Source organism: Mixophyes fleayi, chromosome 1, assembly GCF_038048845.1.
Source record: "Mixophyes fleayi isolate aMixFle1 chromosome 1, aMixFle1.hap1, whole genome shotgun sequence".
Lineage (NCBI taxonomy): Eukaryota > Metazoa > Chordata > Amphibia > Anura > Limnodynastidae > Mixophyes > Mixophyes fleayi.
The window spans coordinates 163,950,067-163,975,198 of record NC_134402.1 but is presented as its reverse complement, the minus strand read 5'-3'; the positions used below and the strand labels follow the sequence as shown (position 1 = coordinate 163,975,198).

At 38.5% G+C, this 25,132-nt stretch overlaps 1 protein-coding gene across 10 annotated transcripts in view; it reads right to left on the bottom strand.

Annotated features, from left to right (window-relative positions):
• Positions 1–25,132, bottom strand: part of MAPK10 (mitogen-activated protein kinase 10) — a 183,073-nt gene that overhangs the window by 67,351 nt on the left and 90,590 nt on the right. For all 10 annotated transcript variants that reach the window (XM_075203085.1, XM_075203055.1, XM_075203120.1 and 7 more), the window contains exons 3-4: positions 15,737–15,906; positions 3,110–3,239 (exon numbers count right to left, since the gene is read on the bottom strand). In XM_075203085.1, coding sequence (XP_075059186.1) covers positions 3,110–3,239; positions 15,737–15,906 — 300 coding nt within the window. The remainder of the gene's footprint in view (positions 1–3,109; positions 3,240–15,736; positions 15,907–25,132) is intronic.

The following is a 25,132-nucleotide window of genomic DNA, read 5'->3' as shown; positions in this document are numbered from 1 at the left end:
TTATTACATTTTTTAAACTAGAAACTTCCCTGGGACCAATCACTTGAGGAAGCCTCTCTCCTCTTCCCTTCACACTGACAACAAGTCATTTAGGGTGCGCACCTACTGACAGGTACTCTTTGCCCCATGTGTGCAGGCAGCTAGGGAGGTAGTCAGAAGAGTCTGCCTCTGCAACATACAGCACTGGATGGAAGAAGGTAAGTGTGAGGGCTGTGGGTGGGGCTGTGTGGGGTCATAGTGGGGCCTATTAATTTAATGTGGGTGGAGCTGTGTGGGGTCATAGTGGGGCCTATTAATTTAATGCTGGGTGGTTTGGGGGTCACTATTTGAACGTAAGACTGGTTGGGGGAAAAGGAGGGTTATTGTCACTCACCGGACTGTGAGTGCCGCTTCTCGTGTGTTTAGGAACCGTGGCCGTCCACCATCCTGAGGGTCTGCGCATGTGCAGCCCTTTCAAACCTTCAGTACCTGTTGCTTTTAGTTAATTGGCTGATCAGGCAACACTCCCTATTTAAAGCACCTGTGGTCTATACCTCGTTGCCTGATCTTGGAGTCTCATTCCCCATGAGCCTCTGAAGGTGTTCCTGTGTTTTCTCGTGTATTCAGCTCCTGCTGATTCCTGTTGTTCGTTTGTGGTTTCCAGACCACTTCAACCTTCCTGTGTTCATCGTGACTGCACCAGCTGATTCCTATCCGCTGCCTCCGTGCTTCTACAGTATCCTGTTCACTTCAACTCTCCTGTGTTCATCGTGACTGCACCAGCTGATTCCTAGCCGCTGCCTCCGTGCTTCTACAGTATCCTGTTCACTTCAACTCTCCTGTGTTTATCGTGACTGCACCAGCTGATTCCTATCCGCTGCCTCCGTGCTTCTACAGAGTCCTGCTCACATCAACTCTCCAGTGTTCATCGTGTCTGCAGCCAGCTGATTCCTATCCGCTGTCTCCGTGCTTCTACAGTGTTCCTGCTCATTTCAACTAGCCTGTCTTCATCGGGTCAGCGCTCCGCTGCTTTCATCTCAGCTACTGGTTATCAGACCACCTCAACTCTCCCGTGTTCTCCAGGTGTCCAGCTCCATATACTACTGCTTCCTGAGTATTGCCTTGTTCTTGCTGGTCTACCTACCGTGTGCTGCACCAACTTGGTTATCGCTTTCATCTTCCAGTGGTCTCTCCTCCTGCCGGCCTTCAGCCGCTCAGGTATCCCTGCACGTCTCCCTGACAGCCTGCTCTCCTGAACTGCGGTATGCATACTTTTCATTGACTGTGCTTGTGTATTGCATATCTAGCTGGACTGAGTTTGTTCTTCTCCGGAGTTCCTATCCACTGAGACTATTGCTATCATTTGACTGTGTTTCCTATTTGCCTGGATAGTAATTGTGACTCTGTATATTTGTGCAGTGCTGCTCAGTTATTATTATATTGTGCATATCATCGTGGGATCAAGTTCTGTGTGCCCGTGTATACTCTGCATTGCATTCATCTCCCCGTGCTCCTCCTCACATATATATTGCAGTAGTACAACTTGCTAGATGCAGACCACTGTCTCCTGTTCCCTGTGACACCAGTTTCAAGCATTCCTCCTCACTATAGCAGTGGTACAACTTGCTATCCGCAGACCACTGACTACCCTCACGTTCCCATGTCCATCTAGTTCCTCGTGTACAGTTATCTACCTATTACCAGTGCTGCTAGTCATAGACTTTTCTCGAGCATTCTCTTACCATCTGCTGTCTCCTGTTCCGTGGTCATCCCGCTACCAGAGTACCATATTACCACCTATACTGCTCTGGTAAGTCCATCATCTGGTGATACCTGGGTAAAGACTCCTAGTGCCCGTGACAGTTATTCATTAAAGATGAATATAATTAATTTAATGTCAGGGCTGGCTAGAGGGAAATAGTTCTATTTACTAAATGTGACTCCTATCAGGGCTGGGTGGTGGAAGGGAGGTCTAGAGTGTTCTAGAGAGCAGCTCAATCTGCCACCTGTCCTGATTCTGGTGGGACACTCCTGATTTTGGGAAACTGTGCAACACTGTTAGGACTTTGTCCCGACTACAAGGACAGTTGATAGGTATGTCCCCCTTCATTCTGCTTTGCTCATGGAGGGAGCCAAGTGTGCCTCACAGTGGTGCACACAGCATTCTGACAATTTCCCTGCCTACTTACAATTTGGTCTCAGCTACAACATAAAGCCAGTTTTGCAATTTTTTCCAGGGCCACTTTAAATACCAATCTGCCCCTGGCGCTAATAATGAAAGCACTGTTAAAGGAATAGTTTTTTAAATTGCACATAAATCATATGCAAATATTTTTGGTAGTTTGTATAGGGATCAATCACACTATTTTGGGTCAGATTTCAAATACACAAAACAAATGTTTTGGGGTCAAAGATACACATGTGCCTTCTTTCCTGTAATATACCAATCCTCCCAGCTAAATTCTTTAAACTTGCCATCTCTGCAGTACAGGTGTCCACTTGGAGCACAAAAGCATTCACAGTTGTTTACTCTCTGTGTCTGTGCTCTGAACTTCCCTGTTGTAAATGGTTTGAATGATATTTTGTGATTAAATCACTTTTATCCTTTGGATAGGAATGAAGACAAAGGAATGTTGTCATCTATTAACAAAGGAGTTTAATACAGTCTGCATAGTGAAGTGCTATATAAAGCATATTGTGTAATTCGTATGTCTCTCTAGATTCAGATTTATATAGAGTGTTGTACAGCAAGAACATCCACAGAAAAGTTAATAAATCATCCAGTTTGTTAATCAGCGTAGAATAAAACAGGGTACAAATGCCAACAGGGGTCCTAATATATATATATATATATATATATATATATATATATATATATATATATATATACATACATATGTATACATGTGTATATTTATATATACATATATATATATATATATATATATATATATATATATATATACATATATATATATATGTATATATATATATATATATATATATATATATATATCAATCACTATATATATATATATATATATATATATCACTATATATATATATATATATATATATATAGTGATATAAGCAACAGCCACAAAAAGTAACGAGAGGCAGATAAACTTACATTTTTATGATTTACACACTTCATTAGGACCAACTCCCTGTATGCCCGTTTGGCATGTGTTTGATTTTGAAATGGTCGGCTGAGTTTCTTAATGGCCACATTTCTATCAAGCACAGCATCATAAGCAGCACTGGAAGACAAGATACAGAAGCAGCATGAGAATTGCAGTGTCAGGTAGCATGATTGTAAGAAGAGGAATCTCACAATCTCCAAAGAACAGAAATAGTTTTTCAGTGTATTAAAAAGAACAATATCCAGATATTAAGAAAATCACATTTTGTTTTTGAAATGTTAGAACAGACAACACTGGAGGAAACAATATTTACTGCCCTTTCTATAGACTTACTCTATGATTCCCTTAGCTGCAGTGTTAGAGTCTCTCCAACCTTCTTGAGCAATTTTAATTTCCAAATTGGAAGGACTAATCATATTCTGTGTTCCCTGTGTCATAATAAACCCCCTCCCATTCACATGTCGTCAAACTCAAATGCTGTGATCATCAGCATTATGTCAAGAATGGAAAAGCCCTCAATACAACCTTGGTGCATTTTTTCATATATACACGTTCAACATCTTCTTCTATACACTGAGAAAGAATAAGTAGAATGTGAAAATATCAGACATTGTTGTTATGAGTCAATCTCACGTTCCCACTACATCACAAGTCAGCTGACTGTTTTAGTATAATTTCTGGTACGTGTATACACATATTTTCTTTTAATAAAGCAATGAGCGTTATGCCCACTTCATTTCAAGTTGCATATTATACAGGTAGGATATGGTTCAACATTTAAAACAGTGGTTAGCATCATTACTAAGCTAAAAAATAAACCTTTTGCATATTGAAAAAACAGTGCGCAGAGCAAGCAAAGTTGGGATCGACTTCAAGTTTGGGATCGGCTTCTACTCCCTGTAAAGTACTAAAATATCAGATGTGCAGAGATGGTTTTTTTTTAACTTATGCTCTTTTTTATATATATCTATATATATCTATATATATATATATATATATATATATATATATATATATATATATATATTGTGATATAGTGACAAATGGAGTGGCTTGCCACAGGCTTCTAGGAGGGAAGTTGAGTATCTATCTGGTAATCTGCAGAGAGAGGTTGCAAATAGAGTTACATATTTGTACAGTAGTGCTCCTAATTTAAAGAGATATAGATGGAGGACATATGTTTGACAAAATAATAGTAAAGTAGTTTGAAGTGGTTTAAAAGCATCTCTTTCCACAGCTAGCAGCCAGCTGTCAGGGTGTGTCGGAAAACAAACAGAGCACCTGCATGGTACTCCATTTTTAAGGCAAGGTGGGAGTGTAATCTGTCCAACAAGTTAAGTCTGTGTGAGGAGTGTAAACCATATCTGCCTTCTCTCCTGAAATGTCTGGGAGACTCCCTAATTTTTGGGAGCTCTCCCAGACTCCCGGGACAGCAGGGCAACCTCCCGAATCCAGCCTGCTTCATTGGTCACATATTTTCCTATCTCTACAAAGTCATCCTTCCTAAAATCTAGCACCTTTGTTTTTGTGTGATATGAGTCAGTCTCTGTCTTTATATTAAGCCATACTGCTTGATGATCACTGGATCCTAGGTTCTCACCCACATTTACATCAGATATTCTGTCACCATTTGTAAGAATTAAGTCTAATGTTGCGTCTTTGCGAGTGGGCTCCCTCACCATTTGCTTGAGGGATGCTCCCTGCAAGGAATTGAGAATGTTCCTACTTCTAGTGGAAATTGCAAATGACCCCTTCCATGTCCCATCAGGTAGATTAAAGTCTCCCATGATTATTACCTCTCCTTTTAATGCCATTTTAGTGAAGTCCTGCAATAGGTTCCTGTCCAGTTCCTCTTTCTGACTTGGTGGTCTATAGATCACCTCAGTACGAAGAATAGACTTGTCCTCCATTTCTAAGAGCCTCAGTTTTTTCTTCAAAAATATGTAGTATTTATGCTTTTTTTGACATACATTGCTACCCCTTCTCCGATTCTTCCCAGTCTGTCATTCCTTTAATAGTGGGCTCTATTAATTTAAGGTGAGGTGACAGGAATATTAATTATTTAATGCCAGGGATGGCTGTGGGAAATGGTCATATTTATTAAACTTAAATGCTATTTAATGTATTATTAAATGGGAATATAATTAATTTAATGTTGGGACTGGAGGGAGACTTAATTATAAAATGTGGGTGCTACAGATTTAACTCTGGGGCTGGTTGGAATTGTCTATATTTCATGTACCAATTTGTTTCCAAATAGGGCCCCCAACATTCCAGGATCCAGACAAGCAGCAACTGAGGTAATGACACCATCAGCCACAGGTGGTGAAAGTGACAAAAACAGGTAGTAGAGAGCAGGACAGTTTGCCAACTATCCTGAATCTGGTGCGGCAGTCCAGAATTTGCATGACTGTCTCGCTTAGTCAGGATTTGGTCTGACTGCAAGGACAGTTGGAACGTATGCCCAGCTTCACACTGTACTGCTTGTGAAGGCAGAGCTGTGTGCACCTAATAAAAAAAGTGATGTAGGGAGAAGGAACATATAAAATAAAATGCAATAAAAAGTGAGGTTTGTTTTTTGTTGCATTATTTATTTCATAATTAAGATTTATCACTTATAATAATAAAGTACCGCTGGGTTGGTAACACTAAAATAGCCTTTTTTTTTATATTGATAAATATATATTGTAACGAAAACCACCCTTTAAGGATGGGCCGCTACTTATGGGCCAGTCCTGTGTGTTTCCCACCCAGGCTAAAGTCAGCCAGCAACTGATGCCATAGCTGTAAAAAACTCAAATGTGGGTTCCTATCTCCTGTACAAATGTAGCATGCATGACTTTCTACTACTTGTCAGGTTTGGCATCCTACAGATGCTATATTGATACATACGTTATTTATAAAAAGGAAAACCACAATGTTTAGAATTAGTGCACTGCTGCAATATAACTAATGTGATTTCAGCGTCATTACATAAGGAAATTTATTAGAAAAGCCCTGTGCTTTCTCTAGTATTCTCGAAAAGGTTAATACATTATTCTTACTCATTGTGAATATATTGTTCCATATGTATCCTGTATAAGACTAATACATCATCGTTAATATACACAATTACAAGACAAAATATATAAAAGTTACTGACTATGCTATACAATGATTTAGGAAAGTGAATTTTTACAAGGTGTTGCTAAAATTGAACACTTAAAAATTCTATTTTGGGCTAGAAGTAAAAATAAATAAATGTTGCACTTTATTAAATAAAAAATATATCATTAAGTAAGTTATTCTTATTTTAATGGCTAGCAATGTTATATGTCCATTACTAATTAGGGGCTACATGCATTACATATACCATACCTGCCCACTCTCCCGGAATTTCCGGCAGGCTCCCAAATTTCGGGAAGTGCTCCTAGACTCCCGTAAGAGTATGCAAACATCCCGGATCCTAAAAAATGCTGGCATTTTATGTAGGGGGGGGGGGGGGGGCAGAGCTATCGTGACGCGAAGACGTCACCACAAAGTCGGGAAGTATGACATATACATCAAATTTCAGAAGCACCTGGCAATGAATGGTTAAGAAAAACTGGATCTCAGCTTCATAAAGGTCAAGTTCCGTTGCTCACAAACACTCACCAAGATTTGTTCTATTTTGAATGTACGTTTCACACCGTAATATGCTAATTATAACTTTATCACTCTGACACCACTATCTGATCTTCTCTATATACTTTGCTCCTATATAATTTCCTCCTATACTCAGGGCCTGGCTGGCAAATTTTAGCCTGTGGGGGTGGGGGGCCGGGGGGGGGGGGGGGGCTCGAAAGGAGTCTCAGTAGCCTATTAGGAACATTTAAAAGAGAACAAAATGCAGGTAGCTCAGTGACCCAGCCCAAGGTATTTCACTATGGAAATGGCCTGGAGGCCAGATGCCCCTCAGCTCAGCCAGCCCCTGGTTACCTCCACTAGCTATATGATATACAGACAGACAGATGAATGTGTGAAAGGGGACATGTGGACTTTCTTTATTGTTCATGTGTGCTCAGGTATTTTCATTACATTGTTATATTTGTGCACAAATGTATTTCGGAGGTACTGAAGTGCTGCAATTTAGCATATTTTTTTTTATGGAAGAGATGTGTAAGAAGTTGGAGTCATGGGAGGGCTGATGGGGACAGGGCACAGCAGAAGCATGCTGAGAGTTTGGGGAGGGCAACAAAATAATCCTGGTCTGATTAACCTATTCTATGAGTATGAAAGGGTCCTAGAGTACTCTAAACTAATTAACGTGCTCTGCTTCAGATACATGTAGTCCTTTAAATACAGATCACATCAAGAAAAGGAAATACATTAAAGGAGATATGAAAATATAGAAGCCTTTCATTTTTATAATAGACAACCATACAAAAACAAAAAAAGTAATAAAAGTTAAAACGCCAGAGTACAGAATATTTGATGTGCATGTATACACTCTAATGTATACACTCTATTAATATAGTATGTCTTATTAAGTCTTATTATTTCAGTCCCCGTGAATAGTAATGAATATTGTTGCAAGCCATAAACCTATTAATGGTCTCATAAATCTAATCAAATTATGGTAGTTACTATGGTCATGGATTTTACAGCAACTAAAGTCTACTCATTTTTGCTTAGTATTTAACTAAACCGAATTACTAGAATTGACTACAAAATTATGTATTCCAGTACTTAAAGGCATCTAAAAATCCCAATAAAACAGATAGCAGCTACTGCAATGATACTTATGGAATTATATCCTAGTCTGCTGCGATAATTAATGTGAAAATATAGCAAGTGTTTATAGATGGGTTTTATAGCTGAAATAAATTGGCTGTATTCCATATTTGAACATGATTATATTGGTCACTTAAAAGTTATCACCGACTGCACCAAACTTGTTGATGCTCAGAAAAAGAAAACTCTGGAAGCAACCATAAATATATAATATTTGAAACAGCAGTGGAATTCTAACTGGTGAAATATGAATTTTTAAAATACAACATAAAGATTAGGTATTTGCTCAAGCGCAAATTTTTAAATCCATTTTGGAAAAAAACAGTGTTATAAAGAAACTGCCATATAGCATAACTTCTTCTACTCAAATATGTCATGCAGCAGAGGAAACATTGCTCAGGTAATCAGGGTCTTGTCTCAGGATTCTTCTGTTCTTATGGCAGACCCACCTCTGCACATCACAATGTTATTATAAAGCTGCTCTGTTATACTGGACATGCAGCTAGCAATGACTTTGGCTGCTTCTCTAAGCCATAGTATACCTTAATGTAACAGAATATGGTTAAAAAGTATTTATAACCGGCTCCTTCTCAACATGAAGATACCACAGACCTTGCAGACATATCCATCATCATCATCATCATCATCATTTATTTACATAGTGCCACTAATTCCGCAGCGCTCACTCACATCAGTCCCTGTCCCACTGGAGTTTACAGTCTAAATTCCCTAACATACACACACACACACAGACAAAGAGAGACTAAGCTCAATTTAATAGTAGCCATTTAACCTACTAGTATGTTTTTGGAGTGTGGGAGGAAACCGGAGCACCCGGAGGAAACCCACGCAAACACGGGGAGAACATACAAACTCCACACAGATAAGTCCATGTTCGGGAGTCGAAATCATGACCCCCAGTGCTGTAAGGCAAAAGTGATAACCACTAAGCCACCATGCTGCCCATATATCCATTTTATAAATATATATCTCTGAACAGGAGTTCAAGATGGACACAATTGTATTTCCATTTAAAACCAGTGTTCTGTCTTGTCTACTTCATTGTGTGAGATGTTAATGTGTTTGTTTCTCAGTTTTCAAGAGCAATAAGGCAAGCAATTTGTCTAGTAGGACAGGGGGAAGTGTCAGACATCATTAATCATAGTGAATATATTTGAGGAATGCAGATGCCTGAAATGATACCAATATGGTGAATTTTGCATTGTTTATGTCATTACATTTGCAGAGTATATGTTGGGACTGTGTCCAGTTCTTTTTATTTTAGCAATACTGAAAATGTCATTTATTGCAGGAATCAAAATGGCTTATTTTAATGTAGTAATGGAGTAAAATGATGAATATATTCTTTTTATTTATGTTTACATATATTTGTATTGAAAAAGCTAACAAAATTATTTAAAGGTTATGCCAGTATCAGGCAAATGAAAAGAAAACATTGCTTTATGGCTCTTTTTCAAGGTGAAATAATGACCTTCAGAAGAGGGAACGCTGGCAGGGCTTTGAGAGAACTGTGCCAATACCATGGCTTACTCCATGTCCCTCTACCCAACAATCAATGGTTTTGTTTGGGTACATAGTTGGCATAAAACAATAACAAAAAGCAAAAAAGATAGAATAAGTAACATTAAACTATGTAAAGCTCATTTACAGCAGTACATAAATGCACCCCCATGCACATATGGCATTTTATTTTCATGTTTCTTTTCATATGCCAAAGTCTACCGGTTATGCTCACAGTTGCTAATTCTGAAGCATACCTCCCAACCCGATTTAGGTCTCTGTGATTTGAGGTCTCTGTCTCACCATCTCAACTGGAACAGCCTTGACGGTGGGAAAGTTTGGAGGCCTAGTGCTTCAAAAGAGCTAGACACGCCCCCGGGGTGTGGCCATGTCGCAATGTGGCCACACCCCTGTACCGAAGCGTCCTACCCAAATGTTGGGAGGTATGCTGAAGGGCGTTAAGAGCAAAATAAATAACTTTTCAGCATGTGTGTCTGCAGTGCCTTAAAGATGTTGCATGAAAAAAGTAGCACAATGTTGTGTTCCATAGTGTTTTCATATTAAATAAAGAGGTAATCAAGGAACTCTTTTTAACTATCCATCAAATTTGATTTTCCAATGAAAAGCTTCTGATCAAACTTTAATTGCTATAGAAGAATACAAATATGCCCCTGCAACAAAATAGTGAATATAATACAATTGAGATGTTACACTGCTGTGTGTCGGTCTTCAGGATGTCAGAGCACTGTGGCCTCACACATTTATCCCTAGGGTGTTTATATTACTTTTTCTTGTTTATATCTTAATCATTTAACATCTTAATTATGATATTCTATTGTTTATATTTAAGAGCTAATGAATACTGTATTTGTTTTGTTGTTCAAGATCTTTATTTAAAGTAATGCAGAATACTAACTTATTAAAATGCTGTTCTGTTTAATTAAAAATGAAATTGAACTGCCCTGACACTGATACTGGTAAAGAATATTTTCACTATATTATTAGAATCCCAAATGCATTGTGACATTATTCATATGCTGAACGTGAATATGCATTTGATGTTCCGGGGCATATTAACACTGGGTAGCTCATTCTGTTGGCCGGAAAAGCTAAGTGACTACAGGCAAGACACTTTCTCTCTGTGCATTTGCTTTACATTGGTATTCTGAAGACACTTTGAGCAATAATCTTTTCTAAATAAACTTGACACCTTACAAAATATTTGTATATTAATATGGCATTTCTGAGTAAATGCAAAGGGAATACATTTTTAGAATTTCATAATTGTGTACATAAAATAAGTCACATAAGTTTTGATAGAAACGTATCTTTTTGATGGCCACAAACAAGTTCATGGTACAATCACCAATTAAACCCTGATTCGAATTTGTGGTTTAAAATTTGTAGTTTGTGTTTGCTGTTCATGTTAACATTAGTTAATTAATATTTTTAAATATTAAAAAATATTTTAAACATTTTTAATTTGGCCTGCAAACTGTTCTATGTTCGAAGTTCAAAGATCACACTGGAGGTTCAATGTCTGCAATTAAAAACTGCTAACATGTATTAATTTATGCTTTCAAGCCAACACAATCATATATAAAGTAGGTTGGACATGACAAGCATGTTCGAACCAGTTTGATTTGCTCAAATTTAGCTTGATTTATTTAATTTGTCAAAAAATGTGAGCAATTGCAATTAATTTGAGAAATGTTGTACTGATTCAACGAACTGGTTCGAGGAATGGTGGACATCTGGTTCAAGCATCTCTAGTTGGGGATCATTCTAGCAAGTTTGTAGATTTCTGACATTCCATCTTGCCGCCAGCCATGGCCTGGACTTTTTCTTTTGCCTCTCTTTACCAAATCCTTTCCTCTCCTTACCAACTTTTCAGATCATCAGAAAGATCATGACCTGGGGTTACCATGCAGTAATGCGCAGGGTCCCTTGAAAGGGCCTCTGGTGAACACCTGGTGCTTCTTAGTTTGTTTGGGATTTCTCTCCCTATAGGTTGTACACTACAAAACCTTTGTATGTTACACTGCATGCTCATTAAACAAATGTCTTCTACTTGTGTCACAATATGAAACTGTTCCATGATGCAATGCACAGAAATCGGTGGAGCTCATTTACAAAGGAAGCTGAAGGTGTACAACAAAATGGTTTGGTTGTGCACCACTGTACTTTGATGGTCCATCCAGTGCATTTCCAGGTGCACACTTAATCCCCACCTCAGGATAAGCCTCCGCCAACTAGTACCAAATTTGGGTGTGCAGAGAGACAAGAAAACCTGACCCACTTTAGAACCATCCCTTCATTAGATAATGTGTTAAATTTTTCTCCTAAAATACTGGCTTGGTTAGCTTCATATATGGCTTAAATTAATAATGTGAGTGAGGGGACATCAGTACAATATCCATTGCATGTGGCAATTTTTGTGCATTAGAAGCTTTCTTTATAATGAGCAATGTACACTTAGATATGAACTCTGTCCAAAGTGCAACTGGAAATTGCATCCTATTAAAAGTATAGATAGATCCGATCTTCATAACCTCAGAGGGGGTGCGAAAATGATGCAATTTATTTGGAAAGTGAATAGAGCCATGAGCTTCTTCACACATGGAATGATCGAAAAAATTTGCTCTCTACACCCCTTTATTTCATTTCAATAATCATGCTCTGCCAATTGCTATCTGAATTTTGCACTGCTTCATAAGACTATGTGAGCCACAGTTGGGTAATTTACAATGGGTGAAACGGCACATCCACATCACAAAATATAGCTTTGGATGGTTTGCGTAAATGCGTATTCATTTCTACCATTGTGTATAGGTTTGTGTAGCAAATTTGTCTCACTTGCTAATGAGCAGAGTTTAGTACAGCCACAGCAAAGGGGTGTATTTTGGAGAAGTGCAGGCATTCCCACTGAATATGAAAGAGGCACACTGATTTGTGAAATTATGCGGAGCAGTGCAGAAAACAAATTTCAATTTGTAGAGCAAGAATACTGTAATAAAATAAAAGGGTCGAGAGGGTGCATTTATCAATCTGCTCCTTGCCATGCCCAATAACTCCCCCTCCGCTAAAGATCTTAAATTCTGCACCAGCTCAGAACTGGTACAGAAGGGGTGGTGCAGAAGGGGTCTCATCCTATACGTTCAAATAGTCAATACACAGTGCATGTGCAATGTATAATAAAAAAGATATAGCTAAAAACATACTAGTAGGTTAATTGGCTGCTATCAAATTCACCCTAGTCTCTCTGTCTGTCTGATTGTCTGTTAGGATATTTAGACTGTAAGCTCCAATGGGGCAGGGACTTATGTGAATGAGTTCTCTGTACAGCGCTGTGGAATAAGTGGCGCTATATAAATAAATGGTGATGATGATGATATAGCTAATTAAACAAAAAACAGGCAGTGTGCCTTCCCTCCCAAATCCTCAACCAGCTCCAACACTGCACAACATGGTCTTGTTTCCACTATTATAGTAAGAATCCCCCTGCCACAGTGAAAGCTAACTCCAGGCTGATCAGTCCAGGGCAGATGCTTCTATGGGAAAAGGAATACATTCCAAACACACCATATTCAAACGCAGAACAGCAACACCACTCTTCCCAGCCCCTCTGCAAGGGCTGGGGTAATCAAGAATAGCAATCCTGGATTTGCAATTTTGCCTCCCAGTGGTCATAGTATAATGGACAGACCCAAATAGTAAAAACAAACACATATACACCACTTTCAAATACAGTTTAATTGAACATTTGGCTGCCCAAACACTTCTTGTACCTTATGGGATGGGGTACACACTGTTTTTGTCCCATCCCCAGGGGAACCAATCCTGAGCTGGATAGCCTGGGGCTGATTTTCAGTATAGCAAGGGGACCCCACGCCATACTTGCCAACTTTTCAAATTTCTCCTCCTGGAGATCCTGGAGGAGAGGTCATGTGACAGGTTGTAGGAGGGAGCATTGTGACGCCATAATTAACGGAATTTCATAAGAGGGGTTGGAGATTAATGATGCTAAATCGTGTCATTAATCTCCGACTCCATCACAGTCCGGGATGATGCCTACTATGCCCGATGCTTGTGGTTTTCCTGTTATAGTGGAAGTTAAACCAGAGAAACATAAGCCCGCGCTCGGTATATCCCACATTATATATGGTACCAGCTGCTTGGCAACAAGCCCGCGCTCAGTATATCCCATATTGTATGTGGTACCAGCTGCGTGGCAATATAAATGCCCATATATGTATACAAAACAGAAAGAAAGTTGTCAGCGCTTATCCTTTAAACTGCATATTTGTGTGTGTCTAGCAAAATGAAAACATGAGGTAACATGGAGTGCCTTGGAGTGCCTTGAAATTTTTATTAAAATCTACGTTTAACCTTAATCAAGTAGCTTGCTTCTAGTAATTTTGTGACACCACGGTATTAACATCATAATAAAATAAAACTGCAAATAATGAGAGGCAAGTGCTGAAACATTACACTTGAAAATAGAAAAAAAAGAGGCCTATTATGTTCTTTTAATGGTTTGACTTGTTTTATACAACAGTATTATTATTAATCAAACCAATTGCTGTCTTTCATAGCACCAAGAGATCAAAACTTTGTGCATGATGTGGGTTGTACTGTTATAGATTTTAATAGGCTTAAATTATGTAAATAACTGTGACTATTGTTAATTAAGTAAACTTTGATTTTTGTGTATTTTGCATAATTACTGATTTATCCCTATTAGTTAATTTAGGACTACACAAATCCCAGGAGACAATTCAGCAAAAATTATGTCCATGCCCAAATTCTACAGATAATTTTTATAGAAATACATGATGTCACCCCTCCACCTAGCCAGAGCTTTAGGAAAAAAAGGCTGCATACAGCATTCAGCGGGGGTTGGGGTACAGGGAGACGCACAGAGATGAATATCCATACTACCCAACATTGCGGCTATTTAAATCAGGATAGTAAAGGTAATGGATCATGGCCACATCACGCTCACGACAGGCATGTTGTTTTGTCATCTGGGCATGTGGCCACACACTTGGGTGTTTACCTAATGTTTTTCAAGTACTAGGCCACTCTTACTGACCACCCTTCCCTTAAAAGGATTAGATTGCTGTGCGTATGTTGCAACCGTTCACTGCATTGTGATCAATGAGTCATTGTTAGTTAGTTGGTGGCCAGGGCTCTGCTGGAAGTGCTATCGCCCACCCTCTATTTATCCATGCTGCAGACCTTAGGTATATATAAATGTGGTGCAGCCACCGGACAGCACCGCAGTTCAGCATCTGCCCTACACCAAGCTCCCATCAGCGTTGTGACATCAGGAGAGGAGCCCGGAAGGCAAAGAAAGGAAAAGCAGAGAAGTGGGCAAGAAGAAAAAAGAAGAAGAAGAAAAAGGTAATTACAATTAATACAGAGAAAATGGGGGGATGTGTGACTTAACAAAATGGGGAGAGAGGTGTCTGGATAAAACAAAGGTGGAGAGTGGGCTGGAGGAAACAGGGGGAAAGGGGCCAGAGAAAATGGGTGAAATGTGGCTAGAGAAAACGTGAGTAGAGGGAGCTATTGAAAATGGGGGGGGGGGGCTACAGAAAACGGGGGAGAGAGGAGACTTGAGAAAATGGGAGAAGGGGAAATGATATACATACAACATTAAGCTGTTTATTACAATCTTGTGGGCAAGAGACTATGTGAGCAAAAAGCAATCTGGCAAGAGAAAATGTGAAAAGAAAGTGGTTTGGCAGGGGGAATATTTGAGAAAAGCTGGTGGAATGGAGGTTGCATGTGTGACAAGACCTAATGAGTACAGGTGACATGTGTTGGAAAAGCTGGTGGGCAGCGGGGGACATGTCAATGTGTAACAGGTGAGGGATTATTTCTTTTATATTGTTCAGAAATCTACCATTTGGAGCCTCCCCTCTAGATATCCTGTATTTGCTCCTGGGCAGCATTGAAGCCTGGCCAGCATTGTGTGTCATATATCAATACATCTGGACATCGGTGCATCTGGACTGCAGCCTTACCAACTATCTACGAGTATGTAAGAGTTATTATTTTCATTTTACAAATGCCAAGTGTGCAAGGGGCTAGGAATTGAGAATTGGGGGGAGAAGGGACAGCAGGCTGAAGCTTTGGGCAGGGTGCTGAGTAACCTTACACTGGCCCTGGTTACTCTGCCACTACTAGTCTTCTTACTTATTAAGGCTGTGTATAATCCATGAACATACTCACAATCTGCATTCTGTGACCATCTTTCAAATTTTGTCCCCCCATCACATTTACCAGTGTGGAAGGATTTTGTGCAGCTGATAACAAATCAATGCATTACTCACCAAACTATTCCCTGAGCCCCAGAGCCTATGGGCTTGAGATTCTGGTAGCGTTTCAGAACTGTGAAGGTCGAGTCTCCGACTTCCACACTGTAGAACTGGTTGTCAACTTTGCTTTTGCTCATGTTGTAATGTTTGGCAATATATGACACATCCACTTGATTACCGAATCCCTATTGTAAATACAGAATATGAAAAATGAATGTTGTATCAATGTGAAGAATTCAATTTTGCTTTTGATCATCATCACTATATATATGTATGTGTGTGTGTATATATATATATATATATATATATATATATATATATATATATATATATATATATATATATATATAATAAAAGAAGACATAAAAGACAGATTGAATGATATTCAGATAATTATTTTTTTATACTGTTTGCAGCTTGCTGTGAGCAATACTTATTAAACAAAGACACATATATACTACACAAATATTGTTAAATAATCACAATGTAGGCATCATTCAACACATCATTAGGTTTTCATTGAAAAACACAATACAATTTTAATACTGTTTCACTGCAGACATTTTATTCTTCCCATTATTCAGATATCATTGTTTACTGAAACATACCAGAAAGTTGGCAACAAAGTAGATGCTTTGCTGCACAAAATTGATCACAGCATATAAATTAAATCACAAACAACTGGTCATAGGGGCATATTAAATTGGCCACGTTACTGTCAAAAGTAACCGTTATTACTGTAATAGTGCGCGGAATTACCGTTATTACTGTAATAGTGCGCGTAATTACCGTTATAACGCTACCTTTAATGCCGGCTACTTTTAACGCTGCGTTACTTTTGCGAGTAACGTGGCTAATTGAATATGCCCCATAGTGTCTAATTTATACCACACACATTAGATCCTGATGTGAGCATTACAACATAAACAGTGGATTATAATGTAGACATTCAAAGCTCACAGTGGATGGTAAAGAAGTTACACAACACTTAGCCATTCTTAAGGGACTGTCAGACTGGGATCACAATGTATGTTGTAGCTAATGAAATAAAACATATCATTGCAACAATTTTAATGGGAAATGTATGCATATGTATTTTTAACCTAAGGTTAATATTTTAAGATTCATGGGAAAGGGATAAAAGCTTTCCATTAAAGTATCAGGTATTTTTGTATTCCCTGTACCAAACTGTGTGAGATTCCCATTGACACACTTCTTAATTAAAAAAAAATCTGTGCAGAGATGATGCTTACATAGAAAAACACAAATAAGTAATTTTAAAATTATAATATTGAAATCGAACAAAATATTAATAAAAAGATCATATCAACTCAGGAAATGTAACAATAATTTTGGAGTAGTATGATTACAACTTTTCAATACAAATGGCACAATCAATACTGCTCACGTCTCGTCACACTGCATTGTAATATTATCCCTACTGAGTCAGCAAGGTTAGTAAAGCACATTTAGGTGTATCCCCCTTCACTGTTTAAGAGGCATTCAATTGCAATGTTTTTTTTGAAGACTCACGATCTATGTTATAATATGTTGTCTTTACTTGTGTTGCAAGGAAATGATATAATCTGTTTTAATATATTCTGTATATAAAGCGAATAAAGTATAACACCTTTTCTGGTACAGGAAGGAATTGCTTCCAAATTTGCCAGCTCACTTTTGAAACCATTTTTATTTTTAGCCAGACAGCCAGCCCCCCTTTTTTTTTTTTAGAGAGAGTTGCACAATGACGGTTGCACAGGAAGAGTAAGGATAGCAATGCCTACAGGCCACCCCAAACTACCTATTCTGACACCTAGCTGATTCTATACAATGTTGTCTTCCCTTACAAAGACACCATTGTATTTGTTTTACTGCTCACCACCACGCACATTGGGCCCTAAGGCTAGGTACACACTGAAGAGTTTTCCGACCAACGTGTTTTCTACAACGATTTTACTAATGACTGAAGGTCCGATCGCTCTGGCGATACATGTGTACACACTGACAGCACAATAGTCACTCATTCATCCATTCCTGTCACACTGATTAAAACTGCCTTGCTATAGCTATCCACGTGTCCTTACGAATTTCGTTAGCTTCTGTGACTGAAGCAAAATTTTCAGTCTCAGAACGAACAAACAAACTATTCCATCTACAGCACTCTACATTTAAGTCACCGGGACATATTCATTGCCGGTATATGCTGAAAAGTTCATGACTCTGTAAAATTCTATGGAGATCGTGATCGCGAGTGCACTACATGACCGGAAGGTGATTGGAACGAGATTACTAAACTGTATGACCAACCAAACGAAACGACAATCCTCACGATATGTGGCTAAGCGGTTGTTTATCCGGTGATTGGCCCGTTAATCGGCTGAAAAACCTCCAGTGTGTACCTAGCCTAAGACAGATGTACTGATTACTCTGTGGGTAGTTCCACCCATAAGCCTAGCCTTGAGATACTACCACATCATCTTATTTTCTATTTAGCCCCACACACAGCTTATATTGTCCATGTTCCATATTTCAAGATGTTACTGTGGTACAAAGTTTACTACAAGTTCGTATTGGAATATAATGCCTAGTAAGAACAATTTTGACACATGTGAATTGATGGTGGTTTAGATATAGACCTGTCTAGGAAAACTACATTCAAGCGATGGTTAATGTTTGCAACAAAAAAGTAGGATTTATTGGATTTTTTTTTTTTTGTGCCAAATGAGAAAATGTAATCCCAATTCCCTTCATATCCCTGGACTCAGTTTATTTACTGCCCATGCTGCTGTACTTGAAACTAAATTACTGCACTCATGTGAACTATCTGGAAGTCACATCACAAAAGTCCTATGAGTATGATTTATGTGTGGTCATGTATTATCTGAGAGTGAGGGAGCCAAACACACCAGTGTGTCTATCATACTGAAATATACTGTACTAAGCCACCCAGGGATTTATAACGGTGCTCTTTGTCTGAAAAATGACAGTAAAGAGATTCTCTCATCAAATAAAGTAATATAAGCCCGTCAGCTGTGTCACACTAATAAAAAGGGGGTTTTAGTGACCTTGCTTTCTGCAAATATTGGGACTGTACAGGTTGTCCATAACTGCATTTTCTTAGTATTTCTTTTAAATATCTGTGATATTGTAATATCATTTTTTAAATATGGTTGAATTACAATTTTACACTCACAAAGGGAATGTTTACTGAAAGTTTAACCATTTCAATTCCAAGACATTGCTCATTGAAAATAAAGGGCAATTATTACAAAAATTACAGACAGTGTTAATAGCAAATGCTAAAAGTTTCAATAGATAAAAAATTATTTAAAGAGGACATTATTATGTAGGTTGGCTAGGATAGGGATGGTGGATGAGGAAGTCTATGTGGGTCTTACGTTATAACAGTCGGATAAGAATCAGATATGCCAGAAGAGGGAATACTGAAAAATTGGAGCAATGTTAGAAACGTTTTAAATATACTCAAGAGAGGAGGTGATACGTTTTAGGAGAAGGTTCATGACTCTGTAAAACTCTATGGAGATTGTGATCATGAGTGCATACACACTACATGACCGGAAGGTGATTGGAACAAGCTTACTAAACAGTATGACCAACCAAACGAAACAACAATCGTCACCATATGTGGCTGAGCGGTCGTTTATCCGGTGATTGGCCCGTTAATCGGCTGAAAAACCTTCAGTGTGTACCTAGCCTAAGACAGATGTACTGATTACTCTGTGGGTAGTTCCACCCATAAGCCTAGCCTTGAGAATCATCTTATTTTCTATTTAGCCCCACACACAGCTTATATTGTCCATGTTCCATATTTCAAGATGTTACTGTGGTACAAAGTTTACTACAAGTTTGTTTTGGAATATAATGCCTAGTAAGAACAATTTTTGATCATGAATGGAAATGGTGAAGAGGGGATGAATAGGGATATTGTCTTACACTTAGTGGATGGATGGAAAGTTGTTTGGCATTAGAAATAGTCGATGGAGAGAACAATGTGTGTTATGCAAGCTCTTTGGTATAGTGATGGAAGTACAGCAATATTAATAGATAAAAGAAAAAAAAATGCCAAATACAGGGAAATAATGCAATGCTTTATTTTAGCAAACAAAAAAGTCTAACTGAAATAAGTAGTGTTATTTGTTGATATAAATGGCTTAGTAAAAAGATTTGAACAATGTCATGATCCATCAAAGTTTTGTGAACTTATCTAAACATTTGTATTTGTAGATACATCTCTGCAGAGTAGGTAAGATAATGAATAATAATAATAATAATAATAATAATAATAATAATCTGTATCTAAGTACTTCTACAAAAACAACTACTAACTAGGTGTTGCTTAATCCCAACAACTGCTGAAATAACAAAAACATTTATTTAAATGTTTAAGTACACCCCTACAAAACAAAAATGTGAGCATAGTAAGGGTGAGTTCTGCTGAGATATCTTGATGAGTAAGTGGCTAGGTCATAATGGGGATCTCTCAAGTTATTGAAAAGTTGATGATCAAAATTATTTTCTCATGCAATTACAAATCAGTAGCCTAGCTAATGGCCAATTAGCTAGACCAGTTCATTTTCTTGGGCCAGTATTAAAAAACTGGTTTACTGTAACATTAAAATGTTGCAACCTAGAATGGATGTTGGTTGCTGGATTAAAGTCCACAGCCTATGTTTATAGAGATGTAAATCAGGGCTGCAGTAGACATAAAACAAACATATTCATATAGTTATTCAGCTTCACCCTACTATACCAGTGCTACCACCACTAACACAAAATCCACATAGACAAAATAAAAACAAAGGTGGGCCATATAAAATACCCATATTTAGTTCCCTATCTGTGGACTGGAACCTTCCTGGATTTAGAAGTCACTTCAGATGTGCTAACTGGTTATTTGTTGATCTGGAATGACACTGGTAGTTGAATAATTAAGAAGAATTATCACCAAAAGGAACAAAAATGTTTTGGCTCTCTTTCTCTGAGTTCAAAGTCTTCAATATTTTAATGTAATTTAAAATAATTGTAGTCATGATATTCAGTGGACAAATTTTAGTCAGGTTAAATCATCCTAAAGGTTAAAACATTTTTAAATAATGAGGTAGGAAATAAAATGTTTTAAAGCTTTTTAATAAAATGCCTCAGACCGCTGGGTATATTATTTCGTTGGCTCTTTAAAACCACACCCATATTAGACAAACCACACCCTCACAGTTTACTTTAAGCACATTTTTCCATTGTAACTAACTGGTAGAAGAGCCTGGGCCACTTTCTTGTGTTTGCCCCAGGTCAAAAGTTGCCAGCCCTTCCCTGAATAATGCCATTATGGCCTACCAAGCATATTACATCTGTACAATTTCACTTATTTGTAAAGACTTGTAGTTACTGTAATACATATAGCAGTACATGTTTTGGCCCCACACCCTGGTGACCTCATCTGTTCAGTTCAGGGGCGAGTGCCTCATAGTGTAGGGTGGGCACCAGTTACTTGTGTGGTGGCGTCACCATGTAGGCCAGAGAAAAGGTGGGGGGACAAGCTAAGAACCCCATAGAGGTGGTGCCTAAGTTATAATTATTGGAGAGGGATCCCCATAGCCTGGGGATGCCTCAATATAAGAAAAGCAGGTGTATTGAGGGCTAGTTTTCCAGAAATTGAGGAGAAGAGCCCCACCAGAGAAAGGCACACAGCAAGGTACCAGCAGGGGGGTCCCCACTTTTAAAGGTATCAAAGAACCAACAAAACCACCGTAGACACAGGTTGGCACTAGAGGGAGAAAGAGTGAGGTCTGAGAACTACTTCCACCAGGTACCCCATGGAGTAACCCTCTTTGAAAGAGCCCCATACTGTAAGAGGGGGGGGGGGGGTAACAGCACAATGTATCATGGCTAATTGGGATGGATGTGCGGCTGGTATGGAGGTTGGAGACTGTATGACAGAGGAGTCCTTGAAGAGTGGGATGGAGGTATTGAGGATCTGTGAACTGTCTGTCTACGTCACTGCAACTGGGTGACCTGAATTAATTTTGAAGAGCATATGTGATGCACCTGTAGTCTGTGCCTGTGAATTACTGCTCCCTGCAGTTGTAGCTGATATATAACATGCTGTGAGTCTATAAGTACTGTGCAGGAGTGTGATGACTGGCGATGGCAATAACATCTAGTAAAAGAAAATGTATAGAAGGAGACTGGCGTTAAATATGTACAAGTGCTCTTGCAACTATTGCTCTTTTCTATACTGAAGGAAGAGGAGTAAATAAAGATTACATCATGACTGTGTTAAAAAGCCATGTATTCAGTGAGTCCTCTAGATAGGACAACAAAGACTGCAGGTATTTGCAGCAAATGCCATCCCTTCACAAAACAATTATCAGATTTTAGGCATTATAATGGCCAGTAAAGACCAATTAGCCATATGACTTGAATATATGAACAAGAATGTACCCTGGCCATTCATATGTACCTAAAGTTTTATTATACGTAGTTTGGCGGCAACAATTTGTCCAAAGAAATGAAAAAAATGACTTTACAGAATATTGCTTTTACAGCTAATTAATCATTGTTTATGTATAGAAATGTCAAGGAAACATAAATGGATAATGCCAATATTGAACAATATCAATCATACAACATTGAGCTGGAACTTAATCATACTTTGTCATTAATTTGGATATATGACACTTTGGGATTACAGGCAAGGGAATATATGGAAAGTTCAATTGACTACATGTCAGAAAGAAGGTTTTAAATTATGTTGGTTCTTTACATTTCTGTAACAGAACCTGTCCTTTTCCAAATTTTGAGAAAATGGAATTATTAATCTTGTTCCGCAAAGTACCAAATGTAACCTTCACAAGGTACAATATTTGCCCAATTTTGTCCTGTACTCATCTATTTAATTAGCTACTGTTCCAACATCATCTCCTTAAATTTATAAAGTAGCCAAAGACCATAGACTTTTTGAAAACTTGCTCCAGTATAAAATGTCTTGTCAACTAAATTAGATTTATTATTAACTTATAATGCTTTAATATTATATAATATTTAAAGAAGGGGGGAGAATTAAACAAGTTTGAAGACCATGAAACCAAAGACATTAGTATTGATTAGGATTAAATACATATTTTGAGGGTTTTGTTTTATAAAAATATTTTTTTTTGTTAATATACAGTCATGGCCAAAAGTTTTGAGAATGATACAAGTATTGGTTTTCACAAAGTTTGCTGCCTCAGTATTTTTAGACCTTTTTGTCAGATGTTGCTATGATATACTGAAAAAAATAAAATTATAAGCATTTCATAAGTGTAAAAGGCTTTTATTGACAATTACATTAAGTTTATGCAAATCTAATATATAAAAGAGAAAATTTGTCCTTCTGTCCTTCTGTTTGTCTTTCTATACAAATCCACATTTTTCAAGCGAAGATCATGAAATTTTGCATACGAGTGTATAAAAACATGACGGAGGCAACTAAAAAAAATTAAAATTGAAATTCATTACGGGGTGGGGGTGGCGAGGGGGGTAACACCTAAAAATCATCGAAAACGACCATAACTCTAGAATGTCTGGAACAATTTACACCAAACCTGGTACACATATGACTTACAGTCTGACAACAAATATTGTGGGGGCAAGACACCCCTAGCACTCCTAAGGGTGGGGGTGGCAAGGGGGGTAACACCTAAAAATCATCAAACGACCATAACTCTGGAATGTCTGGAACAATTTACACCAAACCTGGTACACATATGACTTACAGTCTGACAACAAATATTGTGGGAGCAACACACCCCTAGCACTCCTAAGGGTGGGGGTGGCGAGGGGGGTAACACCTAAAAATCATCGAAAACGACCATAACTCTGGAATGTCTGGAACAATTTACACCAAACCTGGTACACATATGACTTACAGTCTGACAACAAATATTGTAGGGGCAAGACACCCTTAGCACTCCTAAGGGTGGGGGTGGCGAGGGGGGTAACACCTAAAAATAATCGAAAACGACCATAACTCTGGAATGTCTGGAACAATTTACACCAAACCTGGTACAAATATGACTTACGGTCTGACAACAAATATTGTGGGGGCAAGACACCCCTAGCACTCCTAAGGGTGGGGGTGGCGAGGGGGGTAACAACTAAAAATCATCTAAAACGACCATAACTCTGGAATGTCTGGAACAATGTCTTGGAAGAAGTTCCAAAAAAAGGGGGAAATATATTTTTTCTGGATGCACCCGGAGGAACAGGTAAGACGTTTCTCATCAAGTTGTTACTTGCTAAAATTCGAGTACATTCCAAGATAGCTATTGCTGTGGCCTCTTCTGGAATTGCTGCAACTTTGCTCCCTGGTGGAAGAACAGCATATTCAGCTTTCAAGTTACCGCTTAATCTGGCCCGAAGTGAAACTCCCGTCTGCAATATCACTAAACGAACAGAAAAAACTCAGATTCTGCAGCAATGTCAGGTCATTGTATGGGATAAATGCACCATGTCACAAAAAAATGCTTTACAGGCCCTCAATCAAACACTTCAATTTTTAAGAGGCAATGATTTACTAATGGGTGGAGTCACTGTTGTATTGGCTGGAGATTTTCGACAAACATTGCCGGTCATTCCAAAAGAAACAATGCCGGATGAAATTAATGCATGCCTGAAATCATCACATCTTTGCAGGCATGTTCGCACTTTGCGACTAACCACAAATATGAGAGTTTCTCTGCATGGCAACACAATGGACGGTCAGTTTGCTGATCATTTCTTAAATATTGGGAATGGTTTAATGCCGCTTCATCCAGTAACTGGTCTCTTCAAACTCAGAGAAACACTTTGTAACACAGTTGTGTCTTAAAATTCTTTAAATCCCGGGCAACGCCGGGTATTCTGCTAGTAGTCAATATTTACAGTGTTGACCCTTCTTTTTGAACACCTCCGCAATTCGCCCTGGCATGTTGTCAATAACTTCTGGGCCACATACTGACTGATGGCTGCCCATTCTTGCCTATTTAGTGCTTGGAGTTTGACAGAATGAGTGTATTTTTGTTTGTCTATCCACCTTTTGAGGATTGACCACAAGTTCTCAATTGGATTAAGGTCTGGGGAGTTTACTGGCCATGGACCCAAAATTTCAATGTTTTGATCCAAGAGCCACTTAATTATCACTTTTGCCTTATGGCAAGGTGCTCCATCATGCTGAAAAAGGCTTTGTTCGTCACCAAACTCTTCTTGGATGGTTGGGAGAAGTTGCTCTTGGAGGATGCTTTGGTACCCTTCTTTATTCATGGCTGTGCTTAGGCAAAATTTTGAGTGAGCCCACTCCCTTGGCTGAGAAGCAACCCCACACATGAATGGTCTCAGGTTGCTTTACTGTTGACATGACACAGGACTGATGGTAGC